This window comes from Heptranchias perlo, chromosome 2 (genome assembly GCF_035084215.1).
Source record: "Heptranchias perlo isolate sHepPer1 chromosome 2, sHepPer1.hap1, whole genome shotgun sequence".
NCBI classification, from domain to species: Eukaryota; Metazoa; Chordata; class Chondrichthyes; order Hexanchiformes; family Hexanchidae; genus Heptranchias; species Heptranchias perlo.
The window spans coordinates 96694000-96709566 of record NC_090326.1 but is presented as its reverse complement, the minus strand read 5'-3'; the positions used below and the strand labels follow the sequence as shown (position 1 = coordinate 96709566).

The window sequence follows — 15567 nt, the reverse complement described above, 5'->3', positions numbered from 1 at the left end:
AATCAGGCTTCCGCAGTGCAGTTGCCAGCCTGATTATTTCTGGGATCCTTCCGCCCCCCCCCCCCCCCTCCCCAACAACTCTGCTCCCTTGCCCCCTGCCCGCCTCCCCGTAAATATCGTGGCCATTAAATGTGGTGAGATCTGCGGTGGCAATAGGGGTGAAGGTATGTAGTATTAAGAAGTTAGAGTTGGAGTGTTTGAGGAGGGAAGAGGGGCTGGAGGAGGCTGAGCAGATGGCCTCAATTTTGGAGGCAAAGAAATCTAGTAGCTCCTCACAACCAGTAGCAGATGTGAGGATGGAAGGGGTAAAGGAGACAATTATTGGTGGAGAAAAGGAATTTGGGATTTCTCTTGCCTTCCAGGATGATCGTGGAGTAATGAGAATAATGGGGTAGAAATCGCTCAGAGGGGTGAACCAACACTGCTTGCCGCTCCGTAGTTTTAGACTAACCCACTAACTTATCATGGTCACTTCCTTGAATAGGAAGCGGAGCAGAGCCCAGCGTCAGATCAAGCGAAGCTAGGACCCTGAGAGATGCGAGAGGAGTGATCTCTCCCCTCGACCAATCAGAGCGCAGCATTTTTGACACGCTGCGTTCACTGTCTCTGCAGGTTTGAATTGTTAAACCAGGAAATAAAAAGATACAACATTAAAATCAATGTAAAAACAGTTATAGACAGCAAAAAAAAAGGGCCGGCCAAATATAATTGATATAAATGAAAGAGACAGTAGGGAAAAGTAAAAAAAAATAATTTTTAAATTTTTAACATTTTTTGTTATCAACCTACCATTTCAGACTCTTTACTGATTGTTTACTAGGTGAAATAACTTCTAGCCCCAATTATAACCCTGCCCGTCTAATGGGAACGAGGTGAGTGGATGATTAAAATGGCTTCTGGGCACTTTCCGCTGAGTTTCGGATACATTCACACCTGCTGCCATTTTAACCCCACCGATTTAAATGTCCAGGTCCGGTGACATCATTCAGACACCAAAGCGATTTTAACTTGGCATCGTGGCTGCAACACCCAGTGCCAGAGCCAGCAATGAAACCTGGCGGCAGGCAGGATCATGGCCAGAAGAGGCCCAGGTAAGTTCGATTTTTTGAAAAACTTTTTTTTTAATGTTTCCTTGTGGGCCAAGAAAAGCAGGAATGCTCCTCTGGACCCCACAAGAAAACCTTGGGCCTCCCCTGCCTTGGGCTTACCTCCTCCTCTCCTAATCGCAATCTCTTCTGCAGCCCTCCCTTACAACCTACCTTAGTGCTGGGGTTCCCAATGGCAGCCTCCTGCTCCACTAAATCTCACTCCCACCCGCCGACAAGTAGCAATTCTCTATAATGGAAATGAAGCCCCGGAGATAAGTGTTCAGGCCTCCTGCTGACGACTTCATGGGGATTTCCCTCCCGTCCCGGCCGCCACCGCCGCATTCCCGCCCCGAGTTAAAAATTGGGGATTGTGTGTCAACTTGAGAAGAGCTTGGTTTGGTTTAGTCAGTGAGAGGAGTTGGCGTCGCTGAACTAATGATTCCCTCATCAATATCTCTCTGCTGCCGTCTTCTTTCCTGATGTGTCACAAGTGTGAGCGCTGTCCCAATTCAGTATCTATTTTTATTTGCACTTGTAATTACAATTAGTAGGATCATGAGAGAGCAAGATAGGATGTCTCATTGACATTACAGTCCTGACATGTAGTTGAATGACGGACTGTTCAACCCTAGACAGAAATGGAATGAAAGTAAGTAATTCTTGTCAATAGTTGTTACACTTTGCATTAAAGATTGCTCTGTCAATAAACATTGCCATAACAAAATCTGAGCTGAACTCCACAATTATTGTGATCATCTATATAAATTTTCACTCATGACTTCCTCCATGGCAAGGGTTTGCCCAAACTCTCAATAAAATCCTTCCTTTGTGCATCTTTAGATTAATCTGTAGCAGTACAGTTGGAGCAAAATACTTGGACCTTGTTAGTGTTTTCCAGTTGAATTTGTTTTGAATATTTTTACAGAAAATAACAGTTGCGCTTATTACTTTAGTTGCTAATATTGTGCATTAAATATTGACAGTTCCATTAGAATCCGGCTCTAAATTTGATGAGAATGGCTGCATTCTTGATTGGGACTTGGATATACTGAGTTGCAGCTATAAGGCAGAATTTCCCAAATGACCTTGTGGAGGCACAGCCTCCACCTGCCCTTACAAAGCCTGCACAAAGCCATCAACATGGGGAGGGGTAGGGTCAGGGGTGGAGACTCTCTAAATCTGGTGTTCTCGCTCATAGGTCCTCCTTGGGACTTGGGGGGGGGGGGGTGCGGAAGAGAGAATCTAGTTCCTCCTCCTGGGCAGGCCAGTTACCGCCTGTGTTTTCTGGGGGTTTTGGCAGGGGGATGCTGCAGTCCTTAAACTGCCCATGGCCTCCTGCTGTAGGCTTCTCCCCCTGACCCCACAAACTTTGACAGGGTCAGTAGTGGAGTTCCATGGTCGGTGCAATCCTGGGGTAAGTGCTGGGATTTCACCACTGTGGAATTTCTTGACTGAAGAATTTATGGTTAAAACAAAATCTTATGCTAATGTTTGTGGACCTTGAAAACATTTGGTATTGCATTGGGGAGCTTTTTTCCCCTTCCTTTAAGTTATTTTCTTCTTTGCCCTTGGCTATTGCATGCCACACACCAATCTTCAGCTGAAAGGGTGAGCTGCAGATCCACGCACAGATGTTTGCAATGCTTCTCTGAAATTGGTTCCTAGGAAGTGCACAAGAGTGTACCAGGGCGACTGATCATCTTGACAGCATTTCAAACTGAGGTTGGGAATTGGGCACAAGAAAATTTGTGGTGGCTAATGAACTTCATACTACTCAGTGGTGCAATGTAACTATGTAAGTGATCTCTCATCACATTCTGCTTATTTTCTTTTTGAGACAATGGCCTTGATTTTAACCAAAGGGTTAAAATCCTAAAAATCGAGATCCTGCCTCCAAGGTGCCACGATTCAGGTCGTGGACGAGCAGGCGGGGGCCTACTTAAGATTCAAAAATCACGGCATCATAACGCAATTTTAAGGTCCACGCAGCAGCAACATGGAGGGAGGAGCCGACTGGCCAGAAGAGGCCCAGGTAAGTTTTAAAACTTTGCCTGCCTTTGAACTCCTTGTGGGCCAAGAGGAGCAGTAGTCCATGGGCCTCCCGAGCCTTGGCATCGCCACGATCTTCGTGAATCCCCGGCCCCGGCATCGCCATGATCTTCGGGGAATTCCCAGCTCCAGCATTCCCCAATCCCTCATTAAGAGGAAACTCTTGCCTGCCCCTCCCACTGCGAAGCCAGAGAATCCCCTCCACCTTCTGGTGATCCTGCCCACAGGTCCCCGGCTGTGGCCTCCTGTCGCCAGATTCCCACTCCTGCCCGCTGGCCGGTTGTCGGGGGTGACTCTGGAAATATTTATTAAAAATGAGCCCCTGCCATTAAGATCGCCAACGGGCTCCCCCACACACCCTTCCCATCCCCCAATAGAAGTTGAGGCCAATGTATGTAAGTAAGTTTCTGAAGTAAACCACAATGAAGTAAGCAGATTGCCTGCATGGGAGAAAAGGTGTGAAAATTAAGAAAATTCTTTTTGAACAAAAAATCTGGGACATGAAGATGTCTTGCTGTCAATGCCACTCCAAAACTGACCACTAGGATATTTATAAGAGTAGTTATGCATTACATCATCTATCTATCTATCTTTCTTTCTATCTATAATTTAATATATTAAAAGTCTTGTGTGTAGCAGACATTCCTTGTAAGTGTAATACTTTGCTATCACGCATTTCCTGTCGCACGTACTTCATCATACTTTCTGCATTGGCTCAAAATAAAACAGCAGCAAATCAGAACTGAAGAGGAAGGGAACTAACAAATCAAAACCAATGAAAACTCTGAAAATGACCAATGAGAAAGTATTAAGGATTTATGAAAATAACCAATCCTGAATGACCAGTCAGAAGAACCCGGGAGTAAAAGAGAAAGCAAGCCAATCAAATCGCTCACAAAAATTTCCACCTGCTTTCATCTTTTTTTCTCCAAATAAAATGAAAACAACAAAAATTACCTATTCCCAATAACATTGATTAAATTTACCCATTGAATTCTCTTTCTGTAGCTTGAAATTTTCACTTCAAGGCTTTAGCCTGCTGATTGGATATATTTTCTCAGAACATTTGAAGGAAATTCCCCACACCTGTGCCATCTGAACATTCATCAGTAGAGTTCTGTTTCGATTTTCTGAGCACAAGGTTTGTCTCCTTGTTCCCTGACACCATTTCAATGTTTCTTTATGTTTGAAAATGACTTGAAATCCAGCTGGAGAATTTTTAAACTCTAGGTAATCTTTCACATTTAAACCATTACCAAATATGTAATTTTGCTTGAAAGAGCAGAAGTCAGAGAGAGAGAGGGACGGACAGACAGACAGGTTGCAACTGTGGTAGCTGTTGGAGAAACAGGTACAGATTTAATTGTGAAATATGTATTTTTTCATGTGTTTATTATCCTAGAAAGCTTGTTTCTGACTGGTTTTGTTTGCTTACAAGATAAACAGATTGAATTTTGAGAACTTTTTTGTTAAGCAGAGCAGGTTAATTAAGCCACCTGTGTTTTAACCCTTGTTTATGAGAAGCTAATTATGTCACCTGTGTTATCTGATTATAAGCATTATAATTAATCACAGCTGTATTAGTAACAGAATATGTTACTGTCAGCAAGTACAGTATTAAAGCACATTTTACACTTAAAACTAGCTTCAGGCTGAAAATTAGGCAGATAGTCTGGGAATATGGTGTAGGGGTAGCCTCAGAGTCTCCTGGCCCCTCCTTCCCCTCAGTGCTCCAGAACCTAAGACTCCAAGTGTACCCAGACCCAGGGCCTCTCAATGCTACCAGATTCTATTGCCGTGTTGAATGTTGCTGGGCCTGGGATCCAATGCTGTGCTGTTGGATTCTGGTACCCATTCCCCAGTGCTTCTAGACTCTGGGATCTCTGTTCCAGTACTCCCGGATTCTGGGATTCCTTCCCAGTGTTCCTCAGACCCCTTCTCCTCACCTTCATACCCACCACCATGCTTCTATGCTTCTAGAACTAAGGGATGCCCTCCTCAATCTTTCCAGACCCATTTTTGCCAAACCTGGAACTTCCTCACCAAAGCTTCTTCCCATGATTGTGCTTCTCTCACTATATGCACACATCAGGGACGATTTTAAAAGGGAAAAACGGGGGAGGCATTCAAAATCGCAACCATTTTGGACCCATCTCCAATCCGCCCACTTCCAGTTTTCACCGGGGCGGGCAACCAACCTGCTCCCAGGAGGCGGGTTGGTGATTAAAACCTTCCAAGGAGGCTGCAGGTCTCCATTTTTCCAGAGTTTCCAATGTCAACCCCTGGGGGCTGGGGATTCCTGGGCCTTCTCTTTTACACCACATGAAAGGAGGCGAGAAGGCCTAATACCAACAGGTAAGTGCCTTTCTGGCATAGGTTGTGGGCCTGGAGGAGCAGGAGTGTTTCCCCCAGGCCCAACAAGCTGCTCTCGCATCCACCTGGGGCCAGCCCGTCAATCAGGCCAGTCAGTCGGACGGCAAACACATTTTAAAAAAAAAGACATCCTTACGTCAAAATCGTAAAGGACGACATGGAAACCCGCCCTTCCGGGTTTCCTGTCCGCAATTTGACCCCCCCCCCCCGACCCCTTCCTGACTCGGGGTCAAAATTATGCCCATCGTTTCTCTGGGGTTTCCGTGGATCTTCTGCCGAGGTTATGGTGGACAATCGAGACAAGCCCTGTGAAATTCAGCCCTGTTTTTTTTTTCTTTTTCTAAATGTAAACAATTGAAAATATATAATTTGCATCCATATTAAATTGTATTTTATTAACATTACAATATGCAAATACTTTATTTTACATAGCAATAGCAAATTTAAAATATATTCCTTTTTAATTATCATTTATGTGAAACATTAAATTAACAATATAGTTAATTAATACGGAAGCAAAGTACATATCGACATCTGTTTAAAATGCAATGCCAAGAATAGATAATTTCTCATTATTGATTTGTTGGAATTGCTACTAAAATGACTATGCTTTCATTTTATACACCTTTTTTAACGTAATGATTTTCTTAGAATTTTGAAACATTCTTAAATACCATCAATTTCTATTGTTTTTTCCTTTAAGTACATTAAACATGTTATTAGGGGAACAGTGTAGCAAAATATCAAATACTCAGGTTCATTGAAGTAACCGTGTATTACGTGCCACAAGTTCCGTTTTGCAAATGTGTGTTTTCAGTATCTCAATTGTATGAGTACATACCCATAGGATGTCAGCACAAATAATTATGTACTGAAGTACAGTAAAAGTAGAATTTGTGATTCTTACAATTTCATAAACAGTCCACATTTTGGTTCAGACCTATTTAACTTGAAATTGAAAAATGTATTTCTAATCTCACTATTGTAATCTATCTCTTGAGAACACCTCGTCTACATCAGCTCCAATTGATTGCTTAATAATAAACTCATGCCACTAGCTGGAGCCACGATATAATCATAGAATTTTATAGCACAGAAGCAGCCCAGCGTGCCTGTGCCTGCTTTGTGAAAGAGCTATCAGCTTTGTCCCTTTCCCCATAACCTTTAAAATTTTTCATTTTCAAATATTTAAAAGCTACTATGGATTCTGCTTCCACTGTTGTTTCTGGTAAGGCATTCCATAACCTAATGACTCTTATGTAATTATTTTCCTAACATTTTCCTTTAATCTTTTGGTGATAATAAAATTTATGCCCTACAGTTACCAACTCACTGACCATTGATAATAGTTTTTGCCTATTTAGTGTATCAACAACGCCTCATAATTTTGAACAACTTTGCCAGATCTCCTCTTAACTTTCTTTGTTCTAGTGAAAAGAGCTCCAGTTTTCCTTGTCTTTCCTCATAATTAAAGCTGTTCCTGACTAACATTATCCTAGTACCCTTCTGTACCCTCTCCATGGCCTTGACTTCCTTCCTAAAGTAGGGTACCCAAAATTGGACACAATCGGGGTTAATTTCCTCGGGTGAATTTCCTTGGGGGTTCTCCCGTTTGACCGAAGCCATTGTCTTCGGTCCCCATCACAAACTCCGTTCTCTAGCCACCATCTCCATCCCTCTCCCTGGCCGCTGTCTGAGGCTGAATCAGACTGTTCGCAACCCTGGCATCCTATTTGACCCAGAGATGAGCTTCCAACAACATATCTGCTCCATCACCAAGACCGCCTATTTCCACATCCGTAACAACACCCATCTCCACCCATGCCTCAGCTCATCTGCTGCTGAAACCCTCATCCATGCCTTTGTTACCTCTAGACTTGACTATTCCAATGCTCTTCTAGCCAGCCTCCCACCTTGTACCCTCCATAAATTTGAGTTCTTCCAAAACTCTGATGCTTGCATTCTAACTCACACCAAGCCCTGTTCACCCATCACCTCTGTGCTCGCTGATCTACATTAGCTCCTGGTCCGGCCACGCCTCGATTTTAAAATTCGGATCCTTGTGTTCAACTCCCTCCGTGGCCTTTCCCCTCCTTACCTCTATAATTTCCTCTAGCTATACACCCCTCTGAGATCGCTGAGCTCCTCCAATTCCGGCCTCTTGCACATCTCAGATTTTAATCACTCCGCCATGCCTTCAGCTGCCTAGGCCCTAAGCTCTGGAATTCCCTCCTTACACCTTTCCATCTCTCTCTCCTCCTTTTAAGACGCTCCTTAAAACTTACCCCTTTGACTAAACTTTTGGTTAACTGTCCTAATGTCTCCTTACGTGGTTTGGTGTCAAGTTTTGTTTGATAATGCTCCTGTGAGGTGCCTTGGGACGTTTTACTACATTAAAGGCGCTATATAAATGCAGGTTGTTGTTGTCCGCCGTAACTTCAATGGAAGAGCCGCAGAAACAATGGAGAAACCTGGAAAATTATCTGCAAAGTTGACATTGTGCCCCGTGCACCCAAGTCCAGATAATTTTGAGAAGATCGATGGTCCTAACTCTGATGTTATTCATTGATCTTCTCAAAATTATCTGGACTTGGGTGTACAGGGCCAAGAAATTTTAGGTATTTTTAAAGGCCCAGGAGAAGCAGGCTTGCTTTTCCTGGGCCCACATAAAAACTCCAGCCTGCTGCCAGTTAATTCAACACCCCCCCAGACCTGGACTTTGCAAATTCATAAAGGTGCATATTTTTCTCTTTCTGTGAATAATGGTTCGAAACACCCCCAGATCTGGCCTGCTCTGCATGAGAGCTGGCCGATTTCTCACTCTCCCCAACTGGCAGGCTGTAGGGGATGACCACTGCTCGCAGGCAGCATTTAGATGAGGCCTGAAGCCAAATTTGGTTCAGGTCTCAGCCCAGCATGTGAAGCAGTCGCTCTGCCAACTTTGCACTAGTTATGGGTGCAAGTCGAATTTCTCCCCCACTAATTCCTGGGGAGGGAAAAAAAGAGACAGGAAAAACTCTGAGAAATTGCTCTCCAATTCCACAAGATAATCAAGAAAATTCCAGGCGACTACGGTTACCCATCACCAGGTGAACTTATCCAGTTCTCTCTCTCCCTGATACACCACAGTGGAGGCATAACGTGGACTGCATTATATATTACTTTGAAATATATAAAAGTGATTAATTGTAAGATCCATTTTAAAAATAGTCAGATTCAGTTATAAGCCATATTTTTTGTGAAGTTATTCAATTGCACTCCCCATGACTGACTTGAATATACATCTAGCCAGCAAAAACTATTTAGGCGCTACCTTTACTGTACTGCATAGAAAGTAACTTGTCATTTATGCAACAAAAAAATCTTGTGGACCTTTAAGGTGATTGTAGAACTGATTCTGCACTTTGGTACTCGGTGACAGCCAAAATGTTCTCCAGTCAGCAGAAGAGTGACTGCCTGCTCTACCAGATGACATTTCAGTCCTTCACTCTCGATCTCAGTCCACCAATTAGTTGAAAAATAGGCCAGTTATACAGTACTGTTTGCATAAGTGCAAAGTAGTTTCAGCTTTGCATAATCACAAACTGTCTAGTGTAACTCTGAAATTCGACAAGTGGTGTGTGACCACCTCAAGCAGGTAGTCTTGCACTGCTTGTGCTTCACATCTGCTAAGTATAAGTTCATTGGAACAAAGCAAACTTTACAAAGTTCCTGAGTGATGGCCTGGACCGTCAAGGACCTTTTAAAACTTCATTTTTCAACTTTTTAATGCTCACAAAGAGCTAACTGATACAATAGCTCCTCACCAACATTAAAACTGACCAGCACTTGGATGCATTTTTGGAATCATATAGAGTGATCCGTATTACCTGGCCGAGGAGTGACACAGATACCAGTTTCAAATTCCTATCTGTTATAAAGCAGCACCATATGAAACTATACCCTTGAGTAGGAGTCTAAAGGAAAGTTTGAAAATATATACTTTACTGGTAGGTTTCACAACCATTATAAGTTGAAAACTTTAATTTCCTTCTGCAAAAATGAACTAAATCTCCAGTCCTAAGGGAACACTGTTTAAGACTGCACTCCTTACATTTCATTATGTATTTGTGTTCATTTCTATTTTTAATGATGTCAAAGCTTCAGGTTAACATTCTAGATTTCTAATGGGATGTATTTTCCTATTTATTTCAGTGTGATAATGCAAAAGGACTCAAAGCCTTCTTTGATGGCATCAAATATGGACCTAAGCATCTGATGATATTTGGTGGAGTGTGCCCATCTATTACATCCATCATTGCTGAATCACTTAAAGAATGGAATCTGGTCCAGGTAAGAAATATTATTAATTACTGAAGCTGAGGCATCTTATAGGCCTGTTCTCTGTTCTTTAACCTCCCGAACAGTTGTAGTAATTTCCAGCTTGTTCTATGGCAGAACAAAATTAAATAGCTACAGAACATGGTGAATAAGAATAGAAACAAGAGAGAAAACAGAACATATGAAAAGGAAACTGAATAGCTATTCTTTTTAAATTGATACTTCTTAAAGGTATCTCTACTATATTCGATACATTCTGAATAATATTTCAAATATATATTACATAATTCCTCAACTAAGTAGTTCTGTAAAGTATTTATGATTTTATGTGCATACAATGAGTTTAAGTTGTTGCAAGCAAGTATATTTAATCACAAGTAGCCTTATAATGGAGTTGAGATTTAAAGTTGCTGGTCAATCAATGGTAATGTACGCCTTTCATAGTTGGTGGTTTGAAATGATACAGAATTGCAACAAGTTGGGGCTAGAAACCTACGGACCCAATTTTCAGTTATTTTTGAGACACAATTTACATTTTGTGAACATTGATTCTTATATTGGTATTTTTAGTCATACATTGAAAGCAACACAAATCTACATACAGCAGAGATATGTGAATAGGTTCGACAGTGCCCTCTTTGACATAAAAAATGAACAACAGTGGGATTTAGAAGAATTAAGCAGGATAAAGAAGATGAACAGTTAGCACTGCTGAAAGACTTTTTTAACTATACCTGTTAATTTTAGATCAGTTTCAATAATTCATAATCAAACAATTGGTGAATTTGCATTTGGGCAACTTTAGACATACAGTTAGTAGCTTTTCTTGGAAAGACTTGAAATTACATAGTAATCAGAAAAGAGGACAATTTATTAAGAGTGAGTGTGGATTTATTTGAACTCAACAACAGGAGAAGTGGAGGTTGTGGGAAGGACCCAAACTATTGTGGGTTATTTTTTTGAAGTCTCAAAAAAGAAAGATTTAGGTGTCCATATAACTGTGTGCATGTAAATAGCTTTAGAATTGGATTGGTGCAAATTTGGGGAAAAGACAATGAAAATATATTAGGAATGGGTGAAGGAAAGTTTTGTCCAAGACAGTGCAGAGATAAAGCATCAGAAAGAGTTACCTTCCCATAAATTAAGAGTAAGAATAAAAAGAAAAAGGCAGGTAGCTGTTTAACCTATTTTGTCTAATTTACAGATGATTATTGAGTGAAGTTAATTGATTGCTGCTTGTCTGATTGTGATTGCTTTTCTTCAGTTCATTATAATTACATTTTTCATAATACTGAAATCTGCAAAACACATTTAGTAGTTTTAAGGCATACTGCTAGGACTAAACATCGGCCTTACATTAGCTTGGAGCATTCACTTCCTCTTTTACTACATAAGCAGATAGGTTTAATCAACAATTTGGGCTGGGATTTTCTCCTTTTGCAGAGTCCCAGCACAGCTTGGCTGTGATGGAGGTTCCGCCTGTGACAATGATGCACCTCTGATCCTGAGTGATTTGTCATTTTGGGGTCTAGCTATTTTGCATAATTTCAGAGGATTCTTTGGCATCCCCCAGGGAGCCAGTCTGGGAGTGGTTAGAGAATGGCTGCGGGAAATCTTGAGTGCAGAGTACCATAGTGTAGAGTGGCCAGCAGCCTCAGGAGTGAGCACAGGCAAAAACAAAGTTTTTAAAAAAAAAATGCATTAGCCTATGCAATTGATTGCCCTTTGATTGTTTACATAGGTTTTCTAGTCCTTTTGTTTCAAAAACTCCACCCTCCCTCCATTATCCATATTAACACGGAACACCAGTGTTCCCATCACTTGCATCTAATTTTAGTGCACCTGCCCATAACCGGGCTGATGTATTAAACATCCAAAGTCAATTCTGGTGGACAATGCTGGAAGTGGCAAGGGTAAGTGGGAAGCCAGCAGAGCAGCTCCTGAAGAATTATCTGCCACCTTCTGCTGTGGAGCTGGCGTAAATGTAGTGGAAAATCTTGCCTCTCGTCCATGGTCTTGTACTTCACTTGGACCACCTAGTTTGAGTTACACCCTCAAATGTTAACGAGTCACTCTCAAAACCATATTACCCTGTCCTTAAAAAAAAAATCAAAATAACCATTATGTTTTTCAACAGTTGTATTTTAAAAATACTAATACATACTTCTAATTACAATTTAACTTCAGATTTTTCTACACTAGTATATTTTGTTTTGATCAGAGTCTAAACCATCTGTGACAATTTCTTCCTCCTGCTTCATTTCCACTCCCTTCCTCTCCACTACACATGTTTGTCTTTTCTGGGTGGCCACTGTGCAAAAAATAATTTGAGAGCATAACTTAGTGAAAATAGGAGGATAGAGAACATGACTGCATGGCTGCAAAGGGGAGGGCTTTAGATTCCTGGGGCATTCGCACCGGTTCTGGGGGAGGTGGGACCTGTACAAGCCAGATGGGTTGCACCTCAACAGGGCTGGGACCAATATCCTTGCGGGGAGGTTTGCGAGTGCTGTCGAGGAGGGTTTAAATTAGCTTGGCAGGGGTATATAGCAAGCCCAACGAGGTGGGGGGGGGGGGCAGTTCTGGATTTAGTTCTAGGAAATGAAGAGGGGCAGGTGGAAGAAGAAGCAGTGGGAGAGCATTTTGGTGGTAGTGATCATAATACAGTTAAGTTTTAGTATAGTTATGGAAGAGGACAAAGACAGAGGAGGAGTTAAAGTTTTCAATTGGGGAAAGGCCAAGTGATTTAACAGAAGTAAACTGGAAAGAGCTACTTGAAGGTAAATCAGCATCAGAGCAGTGGGAGACATTCAAAGGGGTGATTCAAGGGGTTCAGGGTAAACATGTTCCCACAAAGAGAAAGGGTGGGACTGCCAAATCTAGAGCCCACCGGATGTCAAGAAGCATTCAGGGTAAGATAAGGCAGAAAAAGAAAGCCTATGATAGACACCGGGAATTCAATACTACAGAAAGCTTAGAGGAGTATACAAAGTGCAGGGGTGAAGTTAAAAAGGAAATTAGGAAAGCCAAGAGAGGGCATGAAAAAATATTAGCAGGTAAAATTAAAGAAAACCCAAAGATGTTTTATAAATACATTAAGAGCAAGAGGATAACTAAGGAAAGAGTAGGGCCTACTAGAGACCAAAAAAGTAACCAATGTGTGGAGGCGGAAGATATGGGTATGGTTCTTAATGAATACTTTGCATCTGTCTTCATAAAGGAGAGGGATGATACAGGGATTGAAGTTAAGGAGGAGGAGTGTGAAATATTGGATGGGGTAAACATAGTGAGAGGAAGTATTAAGGGGATTAGCATCTTTGAAAGTGGATAAATCACCATGGCCGGATGAAATGTATCCCAGGCTGTTAAAAGAAGCCAGGGAGGAAATAGCAGAGGCTTTAATAATCATTTTCCAAACTTCACTGGATACAGCTGTAGTGCCGGAGGATTGGAGGACTGCTAACGTTATACCGTTGTTTAAATAGGAGCGAAGGATAGATCGAGTAATTACAGGCCAGTCAGCCTAACCTCGGTGGTGGGCAAATTATTGGAATCAATTCTGAGGGACAGGATAAACTGTCACTTAGAAAGGCACGGACTAATCAAGTACAGTAAGCACGGATTTGTTAAGGAGAGGTCGTGTCTGACTAACTTGACTGAATTTGTCGAGATGTGGAGATGCCGGTGATGGACTGGGGTTGACAATTGTAAACAATTTTACAACACCAAGTTATAGTCCAACAATTTTTATTTGAAATCTACAAGCTTTCGGAGGCTTCCTCCTTCCTCAGGTAAATGTCAAGGAGGTGACTAGAAGGATTGATGAGGGTAGCGTAATTGATGTAGTCCACATGGATTTTAGCAAGGCTTTTGACAAGGTCCCACATGGCAGATTGGTCAAAAAAGTAAAAGCCCATGGGATCCAAGGGAATGTGGCAAATTGTATCCAAAATTGGCTCAGTGGCAGGAAGCAAAGGGTAATGGTTGACGGGTGTTTTTGCGACTGGAAGGCTGTTTCCAGTGGGGTGCCACAGTGCTCGGTACTTGGTCCTTGCTGTTTGTGGTATACATTAACGATTTGGACTTAAATGTAGGGGGCATGATTAAGAAATTTGCAGATGACACAAAGATAGGCCGTGTGGTTGATAGGAGGAAAGCTGTAGACTGCAGGAAGATATCAATGGACTGGTCAGATGGGCAGAAAAGTGGCAAATGGAGTTCAATCCGGAGAAGTGTGAGGTAATGCATTTGGGGAGAGCAAACAAGGCAAGGGAATACACAATAAATGGGAGGATACTGAGAGGTGTAGAGGAAGTGAGGGACCTTGGAGTGCATGTCCACAGATCAATGAAGGTAGCAGGACATTTATTAGCCAAGGCATAGAATATAAAAGCAGGGATGTTATACTGGAACTGTATAAAACATTAGTTCAGCCACAGCTTGAGTACTGCGCACAGTTCTGGTCACCACATTACAGGAAGGATGTAATTGCATTAAAGAGGGTGCAGGGGAGATTTACGAGGATGTTGCCAAGACTGGAGAATTATAGCTATGATGACAGATTGGATAGGCTGTGGTTGTTTTCCTTGGAACACAGGAGGCTGAGGGGTGATATGATTGAGGTGTACAAAATTATGAGGGGCATAGATAGAGTTTTGTTTTTTTTAATATTCGTTCACGGGATGTGGGCGTCGCTGGCGAGGCCAGCATTTATTGCCCATCCCTAATTGCCCTCGAGAAGGTGGTGGTGAGCCGCCTTCTTGAACCGCTGCAGTCCATGTGGTGACGGTTCTCCCACAGTGCTGTTAGGAAGGGAGTTCCAGGATTTTGACCCAGCGACAATGAAGGAACGGCGATATATTTCCAAGTCGGGATGGTGTGTGACTTGGAGGGGAACGTGCAGGTGGTGTTGTTCCCATGCGCCTGCTGCTCTTGTCCTTCTAGGTGGTGGAGGTCGCGGGTTTGGGAGGTACTGTCGAAGAAGCCTTGGCGAGTTGCTGCAGTGCATCCTGTGGATGGTGCACACTGCAGCCACAGTGCGCCGGTGGTGAAGGGAGTGAATGTTTAGGGTGGTGGAAGGGGTGCCAATCAAGCGGGCTGCTTTATCTTGGATGGTGTCGAGCTTCTTGAGTGTTGTTGGAGCTGCACTCACCCAGGCAAGTGGAGAGTATTCCATCACACTCCTGACTTGTGCCTTGTAGATGGTGGAAAGGCTTTGGGGAGTCAGGAGGTGAGTCACTCGCTGCAGAATACCCAGCCTCTGACCTGCTCTCATAGCCACAGTATTTATATGGCTGGTCCAGTTCAGTTTCTGGTCAATGGTGACCCCCAGGATGTTGATGGTGGGGGATTCGGCGATGGTAATGCCGCTGAATGTCAAGGGGAGGTGGTTAGACTCTCTCTTGTTGGAGATGGTCATTGCCTGGCACTTATCTGGCGCGAATGTTACTTGCCACTTATGAGCCCAAGCCTGGATGTTGTCCAGGTCTTGCTGCATGCGGGCTCGGACTGTTTCATTATCTGAGGGGTTGCGAATGGAACTGAACACCGTGCAGTCATCAGCGAACATCCCCATTTCTGACCTTATGATGGAGGGAAGGTCATTGATGAAGCAGCTGAAGATGGTTGGGCCTAGGACACTGCCCTGAGGAACTCCTGCAGCAATGCCCTGGGGCTGAGATGATTGGCCTCCAACAACCACTACCATCTTCCTTTGTGCTAGGTATGACTCCAGCCA

The 15567-nt window shown here is 42.8% G+C and overlaps 1 protein-coding gene across 1 annotated transcript in view; it reads left to right on the top strand.

Annotated features, from left to right (window-relative positions):
* gabbr2 (gamma-aminobutyric acid (GABA) B receptor, 2) overlaps window positions 1-15567 on the top strand; it is a 971826-nt gene that overhangs the window by 183703 nt on the left and 772556 nt on the right. The window contains 1 exon segment of the mRNA XM_068004534.1: window positions 9705-9842. Within this exon segment, the coding sequence (XP_067860635.1) occupies window positions 9705-9842 (138 nt within the window).